Genomic DNA, 24,171 nt, shown 5'->3' with positions numbered 1-24,171 from the left:
GAATAAAGAAAAGGTGATATTTATCCACCTCAGCATTTTCTTCCAGCCATTAAAAAAAAAAAAAAAAAAAAGAAGAAAGCTACATTATTTGCAGGATGTAATCAGAGATCATCACACTAAGCAAATTAAGCCCGTCTCAAAAACCAGACATTTTTTTTTCTCTCCTTTGTGGTTCCTAGATTTTAAATAGATACATAAAGCCATGCACATGTGTATGACATGAGATTAGATGCAAAACTGCCCCAGGAACAAGGGTCAGGTAAGGTGGGGGTGCGCAGTAGGGTATGGAGGTGAATACGCTCTATATACAGCACATGCTTATAGGAAAATGCTCTATGTAACACAGTACCGTGTACTATGCATAGAGAGATACACATAAGAAATTGAAATATGAAAGAGAGCTGTGTGCATGCCGGTGGTAATGGCCGCCTAACAGTGTAAAGCACTTAGCACTACACTAAACATTTAAAAACAGGTTAATTTTGTATATGTATGTTCATTTTTCAAAATTCATTAAAAACAACAACAACAACAACAGCTTGGTACCACATGCTTGTAATTCCAGTACTCAGCAGGCCATAAAGCAAGAAGATGGAGAGTCTGGGACCAACCTAGACTACAGGGCGAGACCCTGTCTCCAAACAAAATAAAACAAAACATCAACTGGCTTGATGATCTGGAGATGAAGCCTCGGGTTGGGAGAGTTCTAGAAGGTCATCTAGGTCCCGCCCCCAACCCAGGGACCAAACTTCTGGAATTGTGTTCCTAGTAAGCTGTGCATCATCCTTTTGGTGATAGGGAGCTCACTGCTGAAGGCAGCTTGGCTCGCCTTTGAATGATGAAGAATTTTGATTAAAGAGCTTGCTCCCCTGGAGATAGGTGTGATTTTCCTGTGAGTTCTTTCCAATTCCACACCTCAGGGTCACAAAAACAACCAAAACTTCTCTTGTGTAATATGAATCCAATAAATATTCACTGGGCACATGCCAAGAACCACAGCCTGCATTTTCAAGTTTTTTTCTTTTGCAGGTAGACATTCTAGAATATGACAGCTGATTCACACCTGTGTTTTTGTTTTGTTTTATGTAAAATGCCCCCACCACAGACAGCTCATGTATTTGGATATTTGGTCTTCCAATAGTAGTGCTGTTTGGGGAGGTACTAGAACCTTTAGGAGGTGTGGTCTACCTGGAGAAAGTGGTTCACTGAAGTATAGGCCTTGAGATTTATATCCAGGTCCATTTCCTGTCCCTTCTCTACTTCCTGGACCACTAAAATGTGGACAAGCACCTGCCACACTCCCATGGCCACAGAGCCACCTTCTGCCTTGCCCTGTAGATGAATTTCTAAACAGTCTTATTAATAAGAAACACAGAGTCAAATACAGGGGTAATGGCAAATGAGATCAGAAAAATAGCAAATAGCCACGGCTAGCCTTAGCTTACCACCACACAGTAGCTTCCCCAGAGAGCTTCTTCCTGTGGGGAAATCTAACCCTGCTACACATTCTCCAGCCTCTGCTATTTTCTGGAACCTTGGTGCAAGCTTCTGTGACCCTGTAACTCTTGGTTTCTACATGCCTGAAAAATCAGCACAATGTTGACAAGGAATCCAATTCTTCTCCTGGATGGAGATATAGCCTAGCCCACTGAGCTACAGGTACACTAGGCTCTGTAAATCTTCGTGACTGGACCTGGAAAGCTTCCTATGCTTTTATTGCTTTCCTGTTCTGCTTTCTCATTGGCTCTAAGCCCTAACCACACCACTTCATTACTGCCTGTCTATACAGACTTCCAGGTCTCTATGGTTGATACTGGGATTAAAGGCATGGGTCACCACATTTGGCTGTGTCCTTGACCACACAGAGACTCTGCCTGCCATGTGATCAGATTAAGGGTATGTGCTACCACAGCCTGACTTCTGTTTATGGCTCACTGTGACCTCTGATCTCCAGGCAAACTTTATTTATTAACATACAAATAAAATATCATGTTTCAGCACCAGTAAAATATCACCACATTGCTCCCATTCTGTCAACCTAAGCAAACTCTTCTTCTATAAGTCACTTCTTGTTGGGTATATGGTCACAGCCATGAGATAAAAAGCTGATACGGAAAACTGGTGCTGAGAAGTAAGTTGTGGCTGTGACTACATGTGATTCATAGGTCTTTAGAGGCTATGGAAAGGATTTTGAAGAGTTTGGAGCTATGGACTAGGAAAGCCTTAGAATAGTGTAAGCGTTATATAATGGGTCATTCTGTTAAAAGTTAGGAAGATCAACATGACACCAGAAATGTAGACAGTTACAGTCAGGTTCATGGGCATGGCCATCTAGGGAAGGTTTTTTCCAGGTCCAGTCATGAAGATTCACAGAGCCTAGTGTACCTGTACCCCAGTGGGCTAGGCTATATCTCTATCCAGGAGAAGAATTGGATTCCTTGTCAACATTGTGCTGATTTTTCAGGCATGTAGAAACCAAGATTTACAGGGTCATAGAAGCTTGCACCAAGGTTCCAGAAAATAGCGGAGGCCGGGGAATATGTAGCAGGGTTAGATTTTCCCCACATGAAGTTCCTGAGAACTGTGAATGAAGCTATGAAGTTGGAGCCTTTGTTGGAGATGTCATAAATACGGGATGTTCGCTGAGAAAAACATCAAGCACTGGGAGGAACCGGACCTAAGGAGAGACCACATGTATTACAGACCAGAGCTGAGAGGCGGCACTACTCAAGCCCTTTGGAGCACTGATAGCGCAAAGTCCCTGATGTCAGACACAGGGCTGTGCTGTGCAGTGTTGGTCTTGCTAGGCTTGGGTTTGGTTTGGGACCAATTGTTTTTGTTGGGCTCCCATTCCGCCATTTTGGGAAAGCTCACTCTGTGTGTTGGGAGGTGCAGCTCATGGCTTGTTTGTTTGTTTTTCAAGGGCTCACAACCTTGAGTCTCAGAAGAAACTTTGGACTCTTGAACAGTTAGAACTGTGAGGCTGGGGGAACCTTTGAGGATAGACTGAGTACATATTGCATTAGGAGATGTTTATAAGCCTATGGCAGCCAGAGGCTGAAGGTTTGGATGTACAATCTCTTCCTTGGGCTCATGTATCTGAACACTTAGTCTCAGCCAGCAGTGCTATTTGGGGAGGTGGGGGAGCCTTTAGGACAAAGGGCCTCTTTGGAAGAAGTGGGTTGCTGGGGGACGTGGCCTATTTTCTGTCCCCTCTGCTTCCTCATCTACTGAGATGTGGACAAACAGCTGCCACACACTCCCCCACTACCACAGAGCCACGTGCCGCAGGCCTCCTCCACCATGAAGAACTACATCCCCTGAAACCATAAACCCAACTAAAACACTCCTCTCAAGTTGCTTCTTGTCACAGCCAAGAAAAAGTAGCTAATACGCTCGATGTTAATACCTTTTTGCCGTCTTTTAAAATGACCACTTTGCTGTTCTTTTTGTTCTAATACATGTTTAGACATGAAATACTTCCGTGAGCGTTACTCCTGACTTTGACTATCAAAAACAAACAAATGAAAAACCCAAAAAGCAAAGCCACGGAGGACTCCAGTAGAATTTCTAGTCTGAAGATATAGCAGGCTAAGGGGGCGGTTGAGAGTCTAATAACATACTATATGGAGAGTGAGCTGTTTTCCCTATAAGATGGAAGATAGCAGGAACCCAGCCCTTAAGTCTTCTGTGTCTATATACAGGGGCACAGGTGTGTGCGTGTGGAAGCCAGAGATCAAACACAGGTGTCATTTCTCAGGTGCCATCCACCTTGAGTTCTTGCTTTGTTTTGTTTGTTTGTTTTGAGACATGATCTCTTATTGCCCTAGAGCTTGCTTGCTGAGTAGGCTGGGCTGGATGGCCAGCAAGCCCCCAAGATCTGCCCATGTCCACATCCCCAGGGCTAAGATCACACATGCACACGCCACATCCAACTTTTTTTTTTACATGGGTTCTGAGGGTTGAATTCAGGGCCTCAATGTACAAGTGAGCATTCTGCTGGCTCCCCAGCCTCCCATTTCTTAAGTCTCAAGGATGGATCAAATCCAGGCAATCTTGACCCTGACTCAACAATTGAGTCTGTTTTAACAGAACCGTGTAAACCTGTGCCTCACTTTTTTTTTTTTCCAAGTGAAAAGTCTTAGCAGTGTGGCACGGGCTGGGGCTTTGCCACTCTATAAATATCCATAATGTATGATTTCCTCCTTTGACTCTGGAACCTAAATAAACAGATTATGTTCCAAAAATTCCATAAAACCATAATTTAGTGGCCACGGCACTCCTAAAGAATCTCATTCTAAATATAGAGAGGTATTCCTCTGCAGAAAAATATCCCAGCAACTTGGTTCTAATATATAATTAAATCCTCTAGATACTTTGCAGTTATGTTTTATGGCTTATTTTGAGTGTTCATATTTTATCAGAAAATTATAATTTTCCTCTAAATAGGAGTTTTTACAAGGCGTTTGAATTATGATGGCTGGCTTCGTGATTCAGCTATAATTAAAACAGTGAAAGGAAGGAGTGGAGCCCCAAGGCACACGCGGTCCTGCAGAGTGCGTGGTCCCAGAATCCTCCTGCATCCTAAAAGCTGGGGCCACACTGACGAACAGGGAGGGTACCATTTGTAACCACAGCTGGCATGGCTGCCTTTAGGATGGAAGAGAATGGCCTGGGAGGGGAGGGAAGGAGAAGGTCCTAGGGAAGGACTCCTTTGTATGCTTCTTGGCTCAGTTTCTAAATGGCTTATTCTCAGGACCTCCTGACCATGTAACCCCATGACATGCCCCCACACCTGGTCTTCCCCTTGAGAAACTCACTTTCTCATAAACTGTAATGATATTCATTCTACTCTGCTTCTCTACTCGGCTGTCAGCCTCATGAGGGCAGTTAATTTTTTGTCAATTCGGCACAAGCTAGAATCATCTAGAAGGAGGGAACCTCATGTGAGAAAATGTCCCCATCAGATTTGTCTGTAGGCAAGTCTGTGGGGCATTTTAAAAAAACAAACTATTATGAATGACTGATGTGGGAGGGCCCAGCTCACTGTGGGCGGTCACCCTGGGCTGTATAAGAAAACAAGCAAGTCAGTTAGCGATGTTCCTCCATGGTCTCTGCCTCAGTTCCTGCCTCCAAGTTCCTGCCCTGACTTCCCTCCATGATGGACTAAGACCTGCAAGGCAAAATAAACCCTCCCCTCCCCAAGTTTTGGTCATGGCAAACCAATACAAGTGCCAAAGCCAAGTATTTCCCGCTCGGTACTGTCTGTAACAAGTTCTTGAACATTCTGTATGAACTTTCTGGGAAGACCATAGCTGAGTATCTTATACTGAGGGACCCACACACAGGAATGCATTTTGTTATAGTTCTGGACAGGCTGGAAGTATGAGTGAGGTCAGTGTTGATATCATCTGTGATCTGTCTCTTGGCTTAAATGACTGTCTTCTACATCCCCTATGGTCCTCTTTTTGCATGTCTGTGTCCTAATCTTTTTTTTTTTTTTTTTTAACCATAGCTGAGGACCCAACCCAGGGCCTTGTGCTTACTAGGCAAGCACTCTACCACTGAGCTAAATCCCCAACCCCCTGTGTCCTAATCTTATAAGAATATACAGATACCAAACACACTGGACTAGGGCTCACCATAAAGGCTTTATTTATTTTAGATACCTTTTTAAATCCCTATGCCAGCCGGGCAGTGGTGGCGCACACCTTTAATCCCAGCACTCGGGAGGCAGAGGCAGGCAGATCTCTGTGAGTTTGAGGCCAGCCTGGGCTACAGAGTGAGTTCCAGGAAAGGTGCAAAGCTACACAGAGAAACCCTGTCTCAAAAACAAACAAACAAACAAACGAAATAAATAAATAAATGAATAAAATCCCTATGCCCAAATAGGGAGTTCTAGGGATCCAGATTTTAGTATATAACCTTTCAGGAGGTACAATTCAAGCCATAATGCCCATACTGGACATTTAGCAAATCTGTTGATTAAGAGTGAAACAAAGATACTCACAGGCCTACCTCCAGACACAAGGCTCATACATCCCCTGTGCTGCTGAGTCCGTCCAACTCCCATCCACTCCATGCCATTTGCACACTCACAGGCCTACCTCCAGACACATGACTGGCATATATGTAAATGCAGAGCTCATCCTTTGCTTGACAAACATGTATCTCACCCTTCATCAAAGGGGTTTCTTTTTGCAGTCAACAGAGATCATTTCAGAAAGTCACAATTGGCCAAAACTCAAACAACAACTGGCCATGGGGTACCCATGACAGACCTATAACACACACCCCTACACCTAAGGCTCAGGGGACACCAGAGGAGCGGGACAGAAAGACTGTAGGAGCCAGAGGACCTTCTTCGAAATAGTGTCTTCTACACGACAGGGAAGCCACATCCAGAAACTCTCAGTAATGCTGTTGTCTAAACAAGGCTTGAAAAATGGCAAGACCTTGGGAGGAGTAACTGGAGGGGAAATCAAAATCAGAATATATGGTACGAAAAATACATTTTTTTCAATAAAAGAAAAATGACAAGGCCTTAAAAATGCACCACCAGTTGGCATACCAACATATATAGGGAAATCTCCCAAGATTCCATCCCTAGATGAAGAGCACAGGCAACTGATAGTTGCTGTGAGAGGGAGAATTAGTCTTCTCCAAGGATGAGACACCCCCTATAGGTTATCCAATCCCAAAGGTCAGCTCTAAACACATCTGAGCAATACTAAATGAACTTATAAACTTATATGTGTGTATCTATAATTAAAAATTAAGATCATGAATTTGAGAAGGAGTCATCAGGGATGCATATGGGAGGAGAAGGGGGGTTGATATAAATACAGTGCTCACATATGGAATTTTCAAAGTTAAAGTTAAGAAAGAAAAGGAAAGCCCAGTGAATGCTGGAACATAGAACCATCACAGCAGATGAGCTCTTAAAAGCCTCTCTCCTGTGTGCCTCTGAAGGACACTTTTCAGCAGTCATTTCTCCCACCTCCAGCATCCTAATGACATGAGTACACAAGTCTGTCATCTCTGAGCCAAACCCAATCAATCCAGACACCCCAAATCTCTTGCTACAAACTCCAGATGTGACCTTCAACCCTAGGAAACCCACTTTGGTCATTGTGGCCTCAGGGCACACAGAGGCCACTGTGTTATCTTGATAATGTTCACTCTACGACAAAGGCCAGCAGATCTGTCCATCTGTCCCCCGTTGTCCCCAGCTGTGGGTCCTAGATCCTTGTCCATGAACAGTGTAATGCTTCTCTGTGAACTTGCAAGAGAAATCCTGGTGGAGTTTAACAGGGGTGTTCACTATGCCCTTCATTTACCACTGTCCTGTTCTCATTCCGCAGCTGTGATGAGATGCTGACCAAAAGCAACTTTGGGGAGGAAGGGTCTGTTTGGGTTGTACTTCCAGATAGATTACAGTCCATCACTGAAGGAAGTCATGGCAGGAACTCCAGCAGGGTCTTGAAACAGAAACCATGGAAGAACACTGCTTGCTGGCTTGCTCCCGGGCTTGTGCTTAGCTGGCTTTTTCTACAGCCCAGGACCACCCGCCCAGGGAATGGTGCTGCCCGCAGTGGGCAGGGCCCTCCTCCATCAATTATCAGTCAAGATAACCCCCACAGATATGCCCACAAGCCAATCTGATCTGTCCAATCCCTCAATCGAGACTCCCTTCTCAGATGACTTTATTGACAGTTGAAGCTAACTAGGATAGCCACTGAAGTGGCTTTGGCTCCCTGGATGCTAACCCTCTGCTTGTCACTTTCCTTCAGGCCTCAGGTCTGGAACCCAAGCCGGTAGCAGACAGCATCCTGTTGTTACGTGACAAAAGATGGGAAGAAGTCAGAGGTGCCCTGACGTCTGCTTTCAGTCCTGAAAAGTTGAATGAGGTAAGAGACAGGAAGCAGATTCTTGCTCTTATGGAACAGGAACAGGCTTCTCTCCAAAGTGAGGCAGAGCTGGACCAGGTGCAAGGCCTGCCCAGGTGGTACATCAAAGTGTCTCACCCACGGGGCCCTCAGCCTATCCATTATAGAAAGCCGAGTGTCTTGCATTTCTCTGGTGTCGCTCATGCCCAGGCACCATAAATCAATGGTTCACACTGCAAGCCTGGCTCTGTCCCGGGACACTGCTTGAGGCACTTTGAGGCACTCAGGAGAAAAACAGAACAGTGTTTCTCACTGTTCCAATGCAAATTCCCACCCAGGAGGTCCTGGCCAGGTCTGGGACTGTGAACTTCAAACTACCTGTTTTCTGAAAGGTGAAGCACTTTGCAGGGCTGAGACGTGTCTTAGATACGGAAGTGCTGGCCATGAGTGATGGGGAAGAAGAGGTGCTCTCCCTGCAGAACTCTAGGAGGGCAGCCAGGCCAAGGTAACATCAGGCTCCATGAGATGTCACAAATTCTTGAAGACTCTGGGCATTCTCCTTTCCCAACCCAATGGCCCTCATTTCCTCACAGCCAATGTCTCCAGCATCCATTCCCAACTGCTTGTGGAAGAAGGCCTGGGAGGTAACAGACAGAACAGGCTGCTCAAGAAGTGTGTCCTGACTGCCTCCTTCCCCAGCAGGTGTGACCCTGATGGTTTCTAGATGCTTCCTTGACCTTTCACCTCTAGCTCACTGGTTTTCACTCTGGGACTAGGGGCAGATTACAACTTGTTGCCTATAATCCCGGCATTCGTGAGGCGGAGACAGGAAGATTACAAGTTTGAAGTCAGCCTAAGCTACATAATGAGACCTTCTCTCAAAAAACCAAACCAAAAACTAATTCTTGGCTACTTCAAGTCGCATGGAATTAAAGTGTCTGAGGCGCCTGAGAACCTGTGGGTCCCTCCAGGATTCTGCTAAAGCCTGAATTGGACAGCCCCAGGGTGGGGGTGCTCTGCTTGGTCCCCCCACCTCACTGTACTACTCGCCTCTCTGCTGCTTTCCCAGGCTGGGTTTTCTCTGTCTTATTTCTCTCTGACTCCAAGGGGCCGTTCAGTTTATGTATTTCCTGTGTTGGTTGTGTGCCTCATCCTGCTTCGTGGATGCCCCAGGGGACAAAGTTTTTTCTTTTTCCTGTCATGTTATCTTTTTAACTTTCCGCTGTGCACACAAGGTATATAATAGGCACTCAGTAACGGTGGCTCAGTGGATGAGTGAATGCCACGTGACAAGAAAAAAATAAAAGGGAAGTCACATTATCAAGAAAAAAAACAAAAACAAACAAACAAACAAAAAAAACCCCAAAAAATACCAAGGGACTGGAGAGAGGGCTCCAGGGTTAAGAGTCCACATTGCACTCACAGAGGACCCCAGTTTGGTTCCCAGCACCCACAGGGTGGCTCACAACCACCTGTAACTCCAGCTCCAGGGGATCTGGTGCCCTCTTCTGGCCTCTTTGGGCAGCCACACTTGCATGCACATACCCACACACAGACACAGACGCACAATTGAAAAAGAAAAGGCTAAGTAAGAGGAGGTTGCAAATTGTTGGCCTTCTTACAAACTCACAGGCCATCCACATGGAAGTAGAAAAAGCAGGTCATAAAGACACAGAGGGAAATGAGACAGTGCAGGGATGCTGAGCCCAGGCACGCAGCTGCATGGAGAGAGCAGCGAGAGCTCAACATTTGCAGCCCTTCCTGAAGGGAAGGCTTCTGTCACCGAACTTCAGGGTTTGTCATCCCACCCCAGGGGTTTATTCTAAACAAACAGAATTGTGAGACTTTGCCTGTGGGAGCCCACAGGAGTTTCCTTGTGAGATGAATGTGCCTGACACAGCAGAGCTGCACAGGGGGATGGTTTGACCATGGGCAAGGTTGCCAGGTGGCTGGAAGGGTCTGCGCGTGGCTGAGCTGGGGGGAGGGGGAGCTTTTTTCTCCACCCCTTGGCACTCCTTTCAAAGTCCTTTGGCAGAGACAGTCAGAGCCTAACGGATAAGGACCCAGGCCCTCCCAAGGCTATTCTGTGTGTCTGTCTGTCTCTCTCTAGCTATCTTTTTAATATTTCCCGTTGCTCCTGCTCAAGAGTACCCTGGGGAAAGGTGAGGGTGTGATGGCCCCCCACATTTTCTGTGGCACGTTGACAGCTATGGTCTTCCCTGCCCGCACCCGAATGCCATGCCTCCTTCCCTAGCACCCTGTTGATTTCTGGAGGCCTTCTTAACCTGTAAGCCCCCCTCGGCTTCATCTACCTGAGGTGAGAATGCCTCAACCACAGTGCTTGGATTCACTTTATGATCAGCCTTGTGGGGGTGCATGCACATGCACAGCACACGCACACATGTGTGCATGCAGGTTTCTATGGCTTTTGCTTGCTTGTTTGAAAAAGCTGGGAGTCAAGTGAGGTCACATTTTCATTTAAAAATAAATTGCTTTTGGCTTTAGTCTTAGACGGGATAATATGCAGAGGTAAAGCCAGAGCAAATGTGATTGATGCATCTCACTTCAGGAAGAAGGGACCAGCAGGATCATAGGATGGTGACCGACTGGTGATTAGGATTTGTAGAGTGGATTGCTGAATATTGCTTAGTATTATTGTTGTTGTTAGAGAAATCTTGCCTGGTTAGCCTGCCAGGTTTTCCACCTATCCTCCAAAAATGTTCATGCTTTTAAAAGGGCAGCTGGGAGATTTACTTAGGTCTTGACAGTCTTTCATGAGATTCCTTACCAAAGGCTGTGTGTAATCCTGGAATCGTGTGCAATTTTATTGTGAACCAGGAAGTAAATGGATTTAATGTCAGGAAACAAAATTGAAACTAAATCCATACTTCTCCAATGGAAACACATAAATAATGGGATGCCCTCAGGGCAGGTTAATGCTTTTTTTTTTTTTCTTTTTAAATGTCATAACTAATCAGAAGGAGGGAAGGTATGGTGGAACCCACACACCTGTGTTTCCCTCTGCACTCTTCCAACTTGAAGGACCAACTTTCACAGACTCTTGTAAGATTGTGTGAGTCAGCAGGAGAGTGGCAGGTGACCTTCGGGTACACAGAGGAGAGAATGCCTTGAGGAGGAAGCAGGCATCTGCACTGGCAAGAGGATGAGTTGGGCTCCCTTCTATTCCTGGGATCCTGAATGTCTCCTAAAGAGCTGTGTAGTAAAGGCTGGGCCCCACCACGTCCCTGCTGGGAGTTGATAGGAGGTGCCTCCCTGAGAGGGGACTGTGGCACCCCAAACATCTGATTCCTTCTCTTTCTTCCTGGCTGTGCAGTCAGAGGCTTGGCTCGGACAGATCCCTAGCTACAGTGTGCTGTCACACCATAGGGCTGGCTGACCACGGACTGAACCATCCAAACACGTGAGCCAAGAGAAACACATTCTCTGTATAAATTGCTTGTCTCAGGTGTCTTTTCATAGTGGCAGAAAGCCGAACAGCACCAAGGAAAGGGATCTGAAATCATTGAGGATGAAAAGGCCTCCATGGTTGAATAACTCAAAATATTACAAACGATTAGGTTCACCATGCACTCTAACACATTAAAAAGACATTTAATTATTAGTCTAGCTTTGTTTATTCTGGACTCATAGTTTTAAAAAGGTAAAAGCCTGGGGAGTTAATACCATAGTTTGTTCTTGAGCAAATGGTGCTGCTGGAAAGTAAGTCTTTGCAGTTCCCACTGGAGCCTCACTTTTTAGTGCTTCAAGGACAACAAGCCGACATGGCACCATATTAGTCAACTGTGCATTGCTCCAATAAAATACCTGTGGCAGATAACCTATCAAGATAAAAGGTCTAGTTAGTTTGCAATTTAGCAAAGTCAAAGTCTAAAATCAATTATCTCCACTGGCTTGGTCTCCAGGGAGAATGGCAGATGGTGGCATGTCATGACAAGTACATGTTGGAACAAATGTTCACATCTAGAATCAGAGCAGAGACAAAGACAGACCAGGGTCCCACAGTCTCCTCCAAAGGCAGGCTCCCTGTAACTTAGCAATTAAAGGTCCAAAGCACTTCCTAATACCTCGGTCCTAAAGACCAGACCTCTACACATGACTTCCCAGTAACAGCGTTAAACCCCTATCTGTTCTGTCTTGAGAATCTTCTATCAGTGGTGACATTTGCTCCCTCACCCAGATAACCAAGGCTCCAGCGGATATAAGAGATCAGGCAACTTTACAAGTGAAACCCAAAAGTGAATAAGCCACTCACACATGGATACCAGTTTCCACAACATGAAACAAACAAGGAAGGCTGGCATCTTGCACAGCACCAAGGGCTGCAGCTCTTTGCCTAATTTTTCACTTTCATCCAGATGTTTCCTGTCGGGAAGGCATAGTCAATAATGTATGAGTCTTGTAGACAGAGGCATATGTGCTTATTACTCCCCATAGGCCTTTCCTGCCTGGGAGAAGACGTATGACTCAAGAATGGCTACAATTTTAAAAAATTCAAGTTGATACAACCAGCTTATGAGTGAATGTGTGGCTCGGACCATTTCAGTGTGAAAGTCTTTGCACAATTACAGCCATCATTGTGGCTTTGGGCTTTGTTTGGCCCTTAAATTCCCTGAATAAACTCTTCAGGCAGTTGGTACAGGGACTTCTACAGCAGAAGAGTTCTCCAATAATGCTGGAGCAAGCAGCTTTCTCTTGGCAGCATCCCTGCTGGTGGTTTACTTTTAATATTTGCTTTTATTTCTTAATCCTTCTGAACAATAAAAATAAAAGTCATTATAAACCAGAGTAGCTGTGGTAATAAATACTTCAGAGTTCCAAAAATACATTGTCCCTGTCTGACCAGTTGCCCATTTTCTAGGATGTCTGGGTATTTATCTGGCAGCGTGAGACCATTATCCTGAGACATAGTTGTATCCTACTGACACCTAATCTTCTAATTAAAATCAGAATAATGATGGACTGTTTAAACTCTACTTAAAAATGTTCACTTTCCATTTCCATTTAAAAGAAAACACACTCCTCATCATGGATACCCCATCCTGGGTTATAATTTGTCTTTCTTTTGCTGGAATCAATGTCACTCCCAACTTGCCGCTGGTTAAATGGAAAGGAGCATCTAAATGTGCTTTACAGCTTGGCTGTTGCTTGGCAACCCGACAGCCACCTCCACACCAGAGTAAGTTCTAATTGGCCACAACTCTTGACAGGAGTCTCTGACTTATTGGAAATGACACTTGATTATTCATCTAGGTGGCTGGTGCTGATGCATATCAGCAGGGAATTTTGCATAAAAATGAGTCACGGATGTTTTTAATATCTGGGTGGCTTTTAGCAACGGTGTAGTGGATGAAGGAAGCGACAAGTTTCATTAGCTAGAATTAAGTTTTCATTTGTTAGTCAACAGTTGGAACACTTGAAGGTATTCATTTTTAAAGCCCTCTTTGATAGTTCACCCTTCTGTATCAGTTCTTGAACATGGATGGCCTCAGGCCTGTTGTGTTAGTCAGTGGTGAGTTACTATAGCAAATACCGGGGGGGAAAGATATTTTAATGAAGAGTTCTGGGGATTCCAATCCCCAGAAGTATGATGGACATACTTCTTCTGGGTCTCTGCTCAGGAAAGGGGCCAGCAGTGCATCATGAAGGGAACACAGGCAGGGTAGAGCCTCTCCACTGGAGGCCAGGAGTGAAAGGGAAGACAGGGAAGAGGCAGAGGCCACAGAGTCCCTTCCAAGTCACCCTCCCGATAATCCTGAGAACTCCTCCCAAGCCCCACCTCTTCAAGCTCTACCCCTTCCCAACAGCACCCTGGACCAAACCATTAACGAAGGGACCTTTGGGGACTAGTCCAGATTAAAACTGTGGCCGCGAACAGGAAGAAAGGTCAACTTCTCACATTTGTCCACTTAGATCTTCAAGGACTTTATAGTGTGAAAATGTAGCAAGAGATGTAAATCACTGCATAATGACCAAGTAGTGGAGGGTGGCGACAGAGCCTTTGTCTTGTTTTGGGGACCACGAACTTCAGGGGAGGTTCAGGGTTCACTGAAGTAGATGTTAGGGAGAAGGTTGTGAGGTAGGTAGGTACACAGGTGTCTGGACAGAGCAGTACAGGACTTGCTCAGAGAACAGGGGGAGTCACAGGCTGGAACCCAGCATGCAAGAAAGAGACCAAGGGAAAAAAGAATTGCAAAAGTGGGTTGAGGCATGCAGAGGCCACTGCCCTGTACCAGGGGGAGCCAAGAGATGTCAAACACTTAGAAGTGGAGGAATGACTTGCTCAGAACTCACTGGTGGGAGAAAAGAAAGCACTCCATTCTGCTTTTTAGATTTCAAGATGCCGGATGTCCCCAGACATATGAGGCAATCCTTTCGGAGCAGATGAGGAGAACAGTAAATGGTACATCTAGAATCTCTTCTACAGAACGCAGACAAGGGGTGTGGGCAGGTTCCCTGGGGTATAGGTGTGGGCAGGTTCCCCGGTGTCCAGGTGTGGGAGGTTTCCCGGGGTCCAGGTGTGGGAGGGTTCCCGGGGTCCAGGTGTAGGGAGGGTTCCCGGGGTCCAGGTGTGGGCAGGTTCCCGGGGTCCAGGTGTGGGAGGGTTCCCGGGGTCCAGGTGTGGGCAGGTTCCCGGGGTCCAGGTGTGGGCAGGTTCCCAGGGTCCAGGTGTGGGCAGGTTCCCAGGGTCCAGGTGTGGGCAGGTTGCCAGAGACTGGATGTGGGATCAGGTACAAGCCTCTACTCTGATTCTCGGTCTTTCTCTCTGCATGGGTTAATAACTAACCTAGCTATGTACCATCAACGTGTAGGGATCACATCACTTTAGCAATGTCATAAAACTCAAGACCCTTTTTTTCCTACTCCTTGAATGGGAAATACTTCCTCCCAACACTCAATGAGATGCCATTCCCCAAACTTCCAGACTTCCAAAGGCTTTTAAATGCTGAAGTCTCCCTTCCTTCCTTCCTTCCTTCCTTCCTTCCTTCCTTCCTTCCTCCCTCCCTCCCTCCCTCCCTCCCTCTCTCTCTCTCTCTCTCTCTCTCTCTCTTTCTTTCTTTCTTTCTTTCTTTCTTTCTTTCTTTCTTTCTTTCTTTTCTCTTCTTCCTTGAGTTCATAGTATTGAATCTGCAGAGAGTAAAATTATAACCTAAGAGTAGATATATTGAGGGGCAAAGGAAATATGGGACCTGATTTTGGTGAGAAAGCAACAGGAGTCAGATGGTCTGACATTCTTAATCTCATGTCAATGTGTCAAAGGGATGTCAATGAATTTCTTTATAGATGGGATGTGTCACTTCAAGTAGATGGGGTTAATGATATGACCCTCTACGGACCCAAATTTACAAGATGGCTGCTTTTTCCCCCTGGTCGCCAGCAAATTCTTAACTGATATTTTGTAGTGTATTAGTTATGTGTTTTGTGGTGCTGTGACACAACACCAGAGAATAGAAACTTAAGAAGGGAAGGATTGATCCTGGCTCACAGTTTAAGGGAAACAGTCCATCGCAGCAAGGAAGGCACAAAGGCAGGAGCAAGAGACAGCTGGTTACAGTTAGTAAATGGAGAGTAGATAGGAAGTGAGGCCAGCCTCCAGACCCACCCCAATGACCTACCTCCTCCAACAAGATCCTACTTCCTAAAGGGTCCACAGCTTCCCCAAACAGCACCTCCATCTGGGACCAGATAAAACCCTGCCAGCAGTGATGGCCCACACCTTTAATTCCAGCACTTGGGAGTCAGAAGCAGGCAGATCCCTGAGTTTGAGGCCAGCCAGGTCTACAGAGCAAGTTCCAGGACAGTAAGACCTGTCTCGAAACAAACAAACAAACAAACAAACAAACAAACAAACGATCAAGGATCAGCAGCATTTACATAATGAGAACAAACATGTGGGCCCAATGGGAAGCTGTCTGTGGGGAAGAAGAGGATTCGAAGTGTTTAAACCAGCCTGGAGATGGATCTTCCATTGGACAGGTGCCATGTTTGGACCCCTCCTAACGGTGCTAGGTGCTTTACATATTTTGTTTATAATCATAGTTAGAACACTTCAAGGAGGCACTATTATCCCCATTCTGTGGGTGAAGATATAAACTCACCAAGGTTTGGCCTCTGGCAAGCAACTACGAAGTTCCAGGGAATGGAGTCATTGTCATCGGTGACATTGGAGCCAGTATGAATGACCCAAGTCAAATTCTTCCCCCACAAGAAGAATGCCAAGGGTGAGATTTTGGAGAGCATTACCAGGGGTTGGAGAATGCTCTTCTGTGCAGGGGAATGCCTCCCCCTTTCTTGGCCATCTCCCTTTTAGATGCCTTCTCTATCTATTCCTAAGAATTAGAATTCACCCACTTACCTTCTGTCTTTTTCAAATTCTTTGACAAACACTAGGCACTGAATTTATGTAATAAAGTCCATGCTGAGCAAGAACTTCCTTCCTTGGGGAATCTTCTCCCCAAACTAAGGATGAGGCTTTAGTCTTAGCAACTGTGCCTAGTCACCGAATAATCACCCAGTCCCATGTTCTGACTGTCTCCTCTAGGGACAACCCAGGTTGGACCGCTGGACTGTCGCCCTGGTCATAGCCAACTCAGGCTGTAATAGGGAAGCACTATAGAATGGATGGTTTAAATACTAGGTAGGTGTTTTCTCTCCGTTATAGAGGTTGCAATCGGAGAACAGGGGCCTGGAAGTTGTGGCTTTTGGTGGCTTCTCTTTTGTGGTTTTCACAAGATCCCCTTTGGAGACAGTGTCTCACTGTGTAGCTCAGGCTGGCCTCAAACTCATTATGTGGCCCAGGCTAGCCTAGAAGTCATACTTCTCCTACTTCAGCCTCCTGGATGCTGTAATTACAGGGACACACCATCATCTCTGGATCAAGGCCCTATTCTTAAGATTTCATTTAATGTTAATGGTTTCCTGAGAGGCCACATCACCAATCCAACTACACTGGGAATTAGATCAACAAAAACATATGGATTTCAGGAGGACACATTCAGTCCACAACAACCCCCAGAAGAAATCCACTTAAAAAAATCAAGTGGTATCAATATTTTATGTGATTAAAAGTATAACATATGTGCATCTCGAAAATGTTGGGTAAAACAAAAATAAAAATCACTCATTGTCCTACAAGGATGAACTACAACAAAATGAAAGCCTGCCTTAAGATCGGGGGAAGAGCATTGGGTTTCTTCTGGTCCATACATATGCCGCATTCACCAGCTTGTCTCAATACTCGGGGAAGGAGCTACAAGGCTCTTTCCACAAGCCCAACCCACAGAGCCTTTGCTTGAATGTAACTCGTGTAAGAGAAGACATTCTGTAACAGTGGTGCATGCACAGAAAGAAAAACTGAACTAACTGATGACTACTACTGGCCAACATCCAGATCACGCTCCACTGTCTTGTGATATTTTTCTCTGCATTATTTCTTAAACCATTTTCATATTACATGCCCCATCTCATATCATATTAATCCAGATAGAAATGTCATTATCCATTCAGTTGCGACAGATAATAGGCATGGCATAGTAGAAAATTGCAACCATATCAGCCAGCCACAAAGCACTTTAGTCAAGTGTACATGGGAGAAGCCATGGTAGGCAGCTGGTCCTGGATCCTCTGAATTACCCAGGTCTGCATTTGAACTCAGTGTAAGAGAGCTCTCCTAATACACATGCCATGATTCTAGCTTCTGAGACGTTTGTATAAGTCAAATTGTATACTGTGTCTCACTTGGTGTCTAGAGAGACTTTCATTCCAAAAAGTTCTGTTGGTAGTGGTTTTGTTTTTAATTCTCCTCTGAAATATATATATATTTTTAAAAAAACCTTCCATTTTCAGTATTTTATTAAAATAAGATTCACTTGAAAAACTAAGCTTACCAGGATAATTGAAGGGGCTGGAAATGACTTTGCAGGTAAAGGTGCTTGCTGCCAGGCTGACCAGTTTCTTCTCTGGGAACCAAGGTAGAAGGAGAAAGCCAAGCTCCAAGTTGTCCCCTGACTGCCACATGTCACTGTGTCATGGGCACACTCATACACACATACTGAGTAATAAATAAGTTCCCTAAGATAACTTGAGAATAACAGCCAGAGAAGCTAGCTAGAGAGATGTAGTTTAGATAGCATTGAGTTCTCCAAATATTAGGGAAGTCAGATTTCTTGGGAATGATGGCCTGGGAGACATTTTAAGGAACCCATCTACACACATTCTTGTACGATGGATTTTTCAGTGGATAGTTTGTGAGAATTTAGAAAAAAAAAAATCCCTCAGACATGAAGAATTGATACAGAGTCACCAAAAGCAAATCAGACTCACCATAAGCATTTCTTTCCTGAATGGACTTCAGGATAGATAGATAGCTGGGTCCATGACACTCCTGCTTCAGCCAATCCATGACAAGGTCTCCTGCCAACTATTGCGAAGGTGGTGTCAGGCTGAGTACTTACTTAGGTTCATTCAGACTGGCCAGAAGAGTTTGAAAATTCTGCAGACACCTGAAGTATCACAGGCCTGCGCTTGAGCCAATCTGCATAATCATGAGACAAATGAAAACTTAGAAGGTACATTACCAAACTTTCAATGGAACAAAGAAGGAATGGCCAGTGTTCCACTTTGAGTTACAGGAATGCCCCAGGGCTTCTCAGAGCTGCTCTCTCCTACAAGGCTCCCACACCAGTACAGGTAATGAAGCCCTGCTGTCAGAAGTGTGTCCCCATAGGGCAGATGAGGCCAGCTGGCAGGGAGCCGTGAAAGGGAGGAACCCAACACAGCCACACATCCCTCCAGCATCTCAGCAGCTGTTCCACCATGCCCAGGGTTTTAGGGCAGTTTAGGGGATCATTCTTCCCGGAACGGCTGAAGACAACGTTTAATGGAAATAAAGGCAATAGAAATGCAAAGCCTGGGGCTGAAGAGATGGAGTGGTGGACCAGTTCCTCTTCCAGCTCACAACTGTCTGTAAGTCTAGTCCCAGGGGATCTGATGCCCTATTCTGGCCTCCTCAGGCATTGTACACCCATAGTTCATAGACATATATGCAGGTAAAACACCCACACAGATACAACTTTTTTAAAAATACAGGAAAAAAATTTTGGTGGGAGTGCAAACTTGTACAACCACTGTGGAAATCAGTATAGCGGTTTCTCAGAAAATTGGGAATTGATCTACCTCAAGACCCAGCCATACCACTCTTGGGCATATACCCAAGGAATGCTCAACCATACCACAAAGATACATGCTCAACTATGTTCATAGCAGCATTATTTGTAATAGCCAGAACCTGGAAACAACCTAGATGCCTGTCAACTGAAGAATGGATTAAGAAAATGTGGTCCATATACACTACTCAGCAGAGAAAAACAATGACAGCATGAAATTTGCAGGCAAATGGATGGAACTAGAAAAAATTATCCTGAGTGAAGTAACCCAAACCCAGAAGGACAAACATAGTATGTACTCAATCATAAGTAGATACTAGATATAAAGCAAAGAACAATCAGACTGCAACCCACAGATCCAGGGAGGCTACATAGCAGGGGGGACCCTAGGATGACTGTGGCTTATAATAAGTTTTGGTATTACTCAATCACTGGGCAAGCCTCAGTGAAACATTTCACTATTAGGATAAGAATTTGTACTGTATCAAGCTGATAATAGAAAAAAATAAAATAAAATAATAAAAAATATAGGAAAAAATTTTTAAGAAGAAATGCAAAGCCTTTCTAATGAAAGGACCCTAAGGGCTAAAGAATCAGTTGCATGCAGTTATGATTCATGGGAAAAAGACATTGTGGCTTTCGTCAGCCTGAACATTGATATTTGCTTGTGAGTTGTGTCTTCTGCAATGGTCAGCATAAACCTGACCTTGCTATTGGCTTACAGGATGAAGATCACAGAATGTGATTAATTTACTATTTACTAGATAGTGCCTGAAATAGGACCGTGTTCCACCTCTGGGTTGCTATTCGAGAATAACTTCTTTGAAGAGGAGCAATAAGAGCAGAGAGAGGTGTACAAACTATGAAACCAGAGAGATCACTGTAACAGGTACCAGTCTGCTGCCCGTCACTATCACAAACACTGGTGCCCATCAACTTAGAAAGAGAAAAGGTGGTTGTGGATGGCTTACAGTTCCAAAGGTTTTAGTGTGTGACTGGTCGGATGCTTTGTTTTGCTTCTGTGGTGGCCCATGATGACACATGGCAGAGCAAAACCCCTCACCTCAGGCCAGAAGTGGGAGAGAGTGAGGAAAAGACTCATTGCTTTTGTTTGTTTGTTTGTTTGTTTGTTTGTTTGTTTGTTTTTTTTTTTTTTTTTTCAAGACTGGGTTTCTCTGTGTAGTTTTGGAGCCTGTCCTGGACTAGCTCTGTAGACCAGGCTGGCCTCAAACTCACAGAGATCCACCTGGCTCTGCCTCCCAAGTGCTGGGATTACAGACGTGTGCCACCACCGCCCAGCCAAGACTCATTCCATAGTCCCCTAAAGGACACATTCCCAATAGCCTTGAGACCTTCTACTAGGCCCAGCCTCACGACCTCTCACACTATCCTAAGGGGATACTTAACATCCAAATTGTAAAGGAGGGAGCTGGATTTTGTCTCAATCCAATAACATATCTCTGACAAGTAGATTAACATCTATAATTTTTCCCAGTGTCTTAAGCAGCCAGGTGGTGGTGGCGCACACCTTTAATCCCAGCACTTGGGAGGCAAAGGCAGGCGGATCTCTGTGGGTTCTGGGCCAGCCTGGTCTACAGAGTGAGATCCAGGAAAGGCACAAAGCTACACAGAGAAACCTTGTCTTGAAAAAACAAAAACAAACAAACAAAAGAATATTTGAAGAGTAAGGAGCAGGTATTGCATAATCACTGAAATCCATCTATCTGTCCATCCATCCATCCATCCATCCATCCATCCAACACATAATTACATATGCCAGGTTTGAGAGACTAAAAATTAATAGAACAAACAGACAAAAACCTCCCCTAACTTCAGACACTTCATATTCTAGCACCAAAACACTGAAAACCAGGTGCTGGAGGGATGGTCTAGGGGTTGAGAGCATATTGCTCCTGTAGAGAACCCAGCTTCAGTTCCTAGCAACTGTGTTGTGTGACTTACCTGTAACACCAGCTCCAGGATGCCCCAGGGCCTTTTCTGGTGGGTATCTGAAATGCTCCCCACCATGGACATGCACACACATAATCTTAAAAGTAAAATGGGACGGGGGCTGGGCAGAGGTTAAGAACACTTGTCATTCCTGCAGAGGACCTGAGTTCGGTTCCAGGACCCACATAGCTGCTCACAACTACCTGTATCTCCAGTTCCAGGGGATCCTGCTATCCTCTTCTTTCCTCTTGAGGACCAGGCAGGCATGGGGTGCACATACATACAGGCAAAACACTCATGCATATAAAATAAAACAAATCTAAATTTTTTAAATTTAAATACAATTTTAAAGTTTCTTAAAAATAATAGTAATGAAAACTAAACATCAGGCACCATTTCTAAGTATGATTTCCATAAATGTTCAGAAGAACCTGCAATAGCATGTTGCCTCGGCTGTGATGCTGTTCTAGAACGTGTGCCAGTTCAAATGACCCCCTGACAGTTCGAGCTTGGCCTCTCAGATACATAGGCAAGAATAAAAGGCTATAAGGAGTTCTACCCATCCGAGCGATCCTGTTGGAAGTCAAAGTGATGGGCAGCCAAATCTGCAATCAGAATGTGTTGGAGCCAGCTGGCACTACATAGGTGTACACAGCCCTTTCTCTTGGTGTTAGACACTTTACACGATAAAATATTTTAATATTAAGAAGCCAGCAACAGCCTTATGCGGGTCAAGAGTTTCCCTGTCTTAGAAAGTTTAAGCAGCTGAAACACAAATGAAAAACCATCTCTCAGAAACACCATCACGATAACTTCTGGGTTAATTAAGAAGTTGAAGCGGCTGACCCTCAGGTCCTCTGGATCCGAGGTTCTATGTTCTGGTGGGAGATCTGAAGACTTAATTGGAGCAAGCATGCATGGACTTGGGGTAGTGCCAGGGCCAGGACATATGGAGTGTGGTCTACTTGCTCCTAATGCTAACCACATGTCAGGAAGCCAAGCGCTGATTTGAAGTTTTGTCTAAACACTTAATGATCACTTCCATAATTACTTCACCAGATTTACTTTGATGCTTTTCTTCTCTTGTGCTTCTGCCACAGAAAGCTTGCTTAAGCTCAAAATAGGTCTTTACAGACACTGGATTTACAGATATTGTGGATACTTCCTTAATCTTAGCCTCGTACAAAGTACCTCTGAAATACATTCTGTTTTCCCAGAAAGCATTGCGTGTAACCTTGTCCATCAACTGTAGCCGATTTAGGCACGATGCCCTAATTACACCTCTGCTATCTATTAACAGATGACACCTCTCATCAGCCAAGCCTGTGAACGTCTCCTGGCTCACTTAAAACACTACGCAGCAGCCAGAGACACATTCGACATCCAGAGGTAAGGCTGCTCCATTACAGGTGAGAAGTCACAGCCCTGAGTGGCTGCTTCTTGTGATGATACATAATTGCTGGACAATTACCTTGGGAGTAGCAAACTGGAAATGGCAGGCATTCCCAACAGCATGGATGGGCTGACTAATGAGGAGAAACCCACTTAAACCAAGAAACAAAGCAACCTGAGCCAGGGATGTCATCTGCTGAGGAGACTCCAAATAGGCAGTGGTTAGTCCCTGAATAGACCTGTCCTCTGACCTCCGTGGACAAAATGGGCAAGACACACTACAGCAGAGAGGACAGGGACTTTGGAGAAAGTACTTACACTTTCACATCAAGAAAAATTGTGAGGCCAGATGTGGCGGCACATGCCTTTCATCCCAGCAGTTGGGAGGTAGAGGCAGGTAGATCTCTGTGAATTTGAAGGTAGCCTGGTCTATATAGTGAATTCCAGGCCAGGGATTCACAGTGAGATCCTGTCTTTAAAAAAAAAAAAAAAAAAAAGTGAGTCATGAGGCTGAGGCTATAGTTCAGTTGATAGAATGTTTGCTTGGCATATACAAAGCCCTGGGATTAATCCCCGACACCACATGATACCTTGCATGTAGCTCCGTATTCTGGATATTGGCTACATGGGGAATTCAAGGCCTGCCTGGGATACCTGTGACCCTGTCTCAAAAAAAAAAAATTAAAAATTAAAAAAGTTATGTAAGCAAGGCATATGATCTGACCTAGAAACAAAGGCAGGAAGGTTACAAGTTCAAGGTCTGAATGGGCTAGAGTGAGTTTAAGACCAGCCTGGGTGACTTAGTGAAACCCTATCTCAAAATAAAAAGTTAAGGGGCTGGAGAGATGGATCAGCAGCTAAAAGCACTTGTTGATCTTCCAGAAGACATGGGTTCAATTCCTGTCACCATGTCAGGTGGCTCATATCTGTCTGTAACTCGGTTCCAGGGTATCCAAAGCCTTCTCTGGCCTCCAAGGGGACTGCAGGCATGTGGTAGTATACATACATACACTAAAGCTAACACATATACACATAAAATAAATAACTAAATCTCTAAAAATATATAAATAAATAAAAGTGGAGGGTAGGTGGGAATCTAGTTCAATAGAATAGAGTGCTTACCTAGCATGTTCAGGCCCTAGATTCAATTCTCCATTGAGTTAAATAAACTAATAAATAAATAAGTAGTGGATCATTTATGCACAGAGGCAGCCACAGCTCAGTGGTGGGCAGGAGAGTGATGTTGGGTCTATACAGCTGGCAATTCAAGTGCCTGACTTTTCTCGTAGCCACCTTTATATGCTTTCTGCTCAATCATGGCTGGCAGCAGGCTGGGACCAGAACGCTTGCAGAGCAGGCCCAGCTGACTCAGAATTATCACTGCTAATAAAATCACAACATAGCCGATGCCAACATTTACGTTGTGTCCAACTGTTGACAGAGCTCCTCATCCACAATCTCTCCGATTGCGCAGACGGTGGAGGAAGATAAGGGGGCCTCCTCAGCTAGTGAAGCACAGCAAATAACTCTTCAGTCTCTGCAATCATTAAGTATGAGGGTCTGGTGGAATGGCATTCCGTAGTCACGCATAGCTTTTGCTTCAATAGGGAAATCTGTGATCGATTGTAGAAATGTCTTCAATAAGAGCAGTCAGAATTTTAGAGCCATCAGTCACGGCATTTACTCTCCACTGACGAGCTGGTGGCTGCAGAACTCACACAGAAGAGGATCTAAACGTGTCTGTATCCACGACACAC

At 44.9% G+C, this 24,171-nt stretch overlaps 1 protein-coding gene across 2 annotated transcripts in view; it reads left to right on the top strand.

Moving 5' to 3' along the window:
* Tbxas1 (thromboxane A synthase 1) overlaps positions 1-24,171 on the top strand; it is a 172,235-nt gene that overhangs the window by 84,867 nt on the left and 63,197 nt on the right. For both annotated transcript variants that reach the window (XM_036182150.1, XM_036182151.1), the window contains 2 exons: positions 7,794-7,910; positions 22,323-22,411. In XM_036182150.1, coding sequence (XP_036038043.1) covers positions 7,794-7,910; positions 22,323-22,411 — 206 coding nt within the window. The remainder of the gene's footprint in view (positions 1-7,793; positions 7,911-22,322; positions 22,412-24,171) is intronic.

The sequence above is a fragment of the Onychomys torridus genome, chromosome 3 (assembly GCF_903995425.1).
Source record: "Onychomys torridus chromosome 3, mOncTor1.1, whole genome shotgun sequence".
Taxonomy (NCBI): Eukaryota; Metazoa; Chordata; class Mammalia; order Rodentia; family Cricetidae; genus Onychomys; species Onychomys torridus.
This window is presented reverse-complemented; position numbering and strand designations above follow the sequence as displayed.